General features: G+C 37.1%; 1 protein-coding gene across 1 annotated transcript; it reads left to right on the top strand.

Annotated features, from left to right (window-relative positions):
• The first annotated feature begins 417 nt into the window (after positions 1–417).
• Positions 418–3,715, top strand: LOC138715620 (basic helix-loop-helix transcription factor amos-like). Its single transcript, XM_069848692.1, has one exon. The coding sequence runs from the start codon at positions 434–436 to the stop codon at positions 929–931; it is 498 nt and encodes a 165-aa protein (XP_069704793.1). The 5' UTR covers positions 418–433; the 3' UTR covers positions 932–3,715.
• The last annotated feature ends 212 nt before the right edge of the window (positions 3,716–3,927 follow it).

Here is a 3,927-nt window from a genome sequence, read left to right as displayed (position 1 = left end):
AAGCCAACAAGACGACAATGAAAAAGATGACGAAATGAAGATGGCAAAAATGGTACGGAGAACAACATTACAATGAAGAAGACAAAGAATGAGAAAGGAAGAATAACTTGCTATTGAACTAGTTCAAAGAAGAATGTAGCACTAATGAGTAAAACAATGCTAAGGAAATGAGAAAAAAACGGTAACAAAGAAAAGCAAAACGGAAAAAGAATAGAATGGCGACGGCGACGTACCAGTACACCGTGGATGGAGCTGTCTGTCACTTAAGAAATTGAAATCCGAGCGCAGCGCAGCAAGCACGGCAGCCAGCGAGGAGGAGGCTGGGTGCGGGTCACGTGATGCGCCGCCCGCAAGGATGCAGAGGAGGACCAGGAGCGGCTGCTGCTGCCTCCTCAGTTGCCTCGTGGTCGTGTTGGGCCGCGCGCGCTCTGCCATGACCTCCTACGTGTGCCACCCGCAGCAGCGCCTGCCCTGCACCGACGCCTCGTCCGACGGCTACCACAGCCCGGTGTCCAGCCCCGACAGCCTCTACTTCGCGTCCACGCCGAGCCCCACGCAGGGGCAGTACCACTACCAGCAGCACTACCACTGCGACGACGGCTTCTGGCACTACGACGCCTACGCCTGCCACTCCGCGGCACCGCAGGACGGCGCGAGGAGGGGCTACCCCACCCCGCAGGCCGACAGGCGCCACCGGGCGAGGGTGCCGGGGCAGCAGTCCGCGGCGCCGGGCGTCGAGGTCATGAGGAAGCGGAGGCTGGCGGCCAACGCCAGGGAGCGGCGGCGAATGAACAGCCTCAACGACGCCTTCGACCGCCTGCGCGACGTCGTGCCGTCGCTAGGCAACGACAGGAAGCTGTCCAAGTTCGAGACGCTGCAGATGGCGCAGACGTACATCTCGGCGCTGTACGAACTGCTGCAGAGGGACTGACGGACGCTGTGGCGTGTGCGCAGCTGGGACTACGACGTAATTTATGCCCGGAGTGCCGTGTTGTGCCGACATGTAAATAACTGTTTTTAGTTTCGTAGAAAATTTTGCTAGCAGCTTCCTTTGTGTTTGAAGATTTCTGCTCTGTTCTACATGCACTTTCAAGAGGTTTATCTGTAGAATTAGGCCTACTTTAAACCGAAAATTAAATTTAAAAGCCTACTTCATAGTAAACGCTTAGCATTCATTGACAGAAATATCTGACATGTAATAAATGCAGGGTGGTAATCTTCAGACAAAGGAGAACCAAAAATATTTAAATATCTTTCTTTGACTGAACTCAGTTTAAACACAAATTTTAAATACTGCGAAAATGCAAGAAGACGTACGTTAACAATTTGAACAGATACGTGTTGTGTCATAGGCCTAATTTTGTGTATATATAATGTAATATATATTTTATTTTTTTATTTTGTAGCAAAATTTTTCAGTAGTTTTTCTTTCTTGTGTTTGAGAATTTCAAAAGAATGTTTGTCTTAATTTCTAGGCAACATTGCGTCAAAATAAAGGGCCAGTTATTAAGAAAGATTTAATATCGTAAGTAAAGATAATTTTTGCCCGAATTGACAATAAAATTATAATTTTCAAATAGTGTTAAGTGAATATATATTTTACGTTAATGACAAAATAATACGATTCGTCGGCACTAAGAGGCTTTGTATTCAAGTCTTTCTCTGAAATATGTTAACGTTAACTTAACTATGGCGGAAATCTTCAGACATAAGAAAGAAAAGTATCCAAACAAATATTTATATCTCCTATATCATTTATTTTCCTCGGAGAATTAGGAGTCTTTACACATAATGTTCAATGCACTATGTTAGTCTTAAATTCGTTTACGATGTAGAATAGAATAAGGCGAATTTCCTGCCATATGTTGTCCATCTTTTTCACTAAAATCAAACAATTTTTTTTTTTAATTTGGCAGTCCGTGTGCGTATAGCATTGCATTGCGACTTATATGTACATTAGAAAAGAACAAATAGACCTCTTATATTCAAAGTAAATCCCCAGGTATAAAAACTGTTAATTCAGCAAACTGTGAGAGCGAAAGAGTGTTCTTAATTTTAATTTTCTGTTATTTTTAAAGCATACGATTCATGGCTTAAAAATTCGATTCTACGCACATAAAGCTATCTTTATATTTACTGTGCATCCGTAAGTTTTAGTAAGTTAAGTAAAAATTTGCATTTTTTATGAGTTGTTTAAGTTGCATCACAAATGCAGGCATTTACGAAGTTTGAACAAAGTGTTTAAGTTTTCTTGTTATTCACGTACCGGTATCTAGTGTCATGCTGAAATATCTTACCTGTTGTCCGATTCTGAAATTTTAAGGATATTATTCACAACAGAACTCTTTCACATAATTAACACGAGTAAGTCCGCTAGTTAATCAATTACTTATATTCAAGTGTTAAAAGTAGTGTACGCAAGATTCAAAATGGAGAACTCTTTCCCTTCGATTATATTTTTACGCTTAAAATTATCAGAAAATCAATTATCCTTTCACAAGTTATTGTAGAAAGATAAACAAAACATTTCTTCTGGGGCAAGTAACCATAGAAACAGTTATGTTTACATAAATTATCCTCGAAATTTAACCCTCAACTGGTATCTATGGGTCAATATAGACCCATATGGTTAGATATCTTAACGTACATTTAAAAGCAATACCAGTTGAGGGTTAAGCAATTCAAATGAAAGTAGACAAATAGAATATACAAAATATATAACTAATGTAATTGAAGTTAATTAAATAACGTATTGAGTAAATAAATAAACAAATAAATAAGCGAATGGGTAAATTAAAAGTCTATACTATACAAATTGGAATAAATTGGCAAGAAACTAATAAATAAATAAATAAATACTAATAATAATTCTGTAGCCGAAATTTTTCTGGTAATTTTCCAAAAATAATTGGTCCTAACATATATAATTAACCGTCCTGAAACCGAAAATCGCTTTTTTGAAATTTTTGTTTGTTTGTTTGTCTGTCTGTCTGTCTGTCTGTCTGTCTATCTGGATGTTTGTTACCTTTTCACGTGATAATGGCTGAACCGATTTATATGAAAATTGGAATATAAATTAAGTTCGTTGTAACTTAGAATTTAGGCTATATGGCATTCTAAATATTTCATTTAAAAGGGGGATTATAAGGGGACTTGAATAAAATAAATGGAAATATCTCCCTTATTATTAATTTTAATGAAAAATGTTACATAACAAAAGTTTCTTTACAAATAATTTGCGATAAGGTTTATTCCATGCAAAATTTTGATAGGACTGATATTTAATGAGATAAATGAGTTTCAAAATTACAATAACGCCATCTAAGGCGGTGTAATGAAATAAAAAACAAATGACTTCGTCTATAAGAGGCCTTGGACAGCAACAATCGAAAGCTATGAAACTTAGCCTACAGAGAATGTTTCTGTGTTTGTATGAAGTAATATCGGAAGCTAAATTAACCGATTTGTATGATTAATTATTAATTCACCATTGGAAAGTGTAGTTTCTCTAGATGGACATAATGCTATAATGTTATTACAGTAACTTCTGAGTGAATCGAGTATAGGTAAGATTAAAATAGCTTCTTATGCACAGAAAACTTGATAGGTTATTCTGTATATTCATTTCTTGTATTTCTTATAATAATGTTTATGAACATATTCATTTTTATGTCAGAGAATTAACGAACAACGAGAGTGTATTGATTTAGTATGCAGTAATTGTACGTTAGCTTAGCAATCCATTATTTTATAATTCAAATTTTAACTGTGTTCAGTTGATTCGTGTTAAAATACATAAAATATATATGCAATAAATGCAATGCAAAAAAATTGGGTAATGAGCCAAGCAGATTATGTTGCGCTGTTGTAAAAGTCTTTCCTCCTGAGATTCAAGAGCTCCCACAACAAATTAAAAACTTTCTAATT

This window comes from Periplaneta americana, chromosome 15, assembly GCF_040183065.1.
Source record: "Periplaneta americana isolate PAMFEO1 chromosome 15, P.americana_PAMFEO1_priV1, whole genome shotgun sequence".
NCBI lineage: Eukaryota > Metazoa > Arthropoda > Insecta > Blattodea > Blattidae > Periplaneta > Periplaneta americana.
The sequence above is the reverse complement of the archived record's forward strand: the minus strand, read 5'-3'. Positions and strand labels throughout refer to the sequence as shown.

Bases quoted from the DNA above. Each gene is read 5' to 3' on its own strand.
- LOC138715620 (XM_069848692.1), top strand. From the start codon at position 434: ATGACCTCCTACGTGTGCCACCCGCAGCAGCGCCTGCCCTGCACCGAC.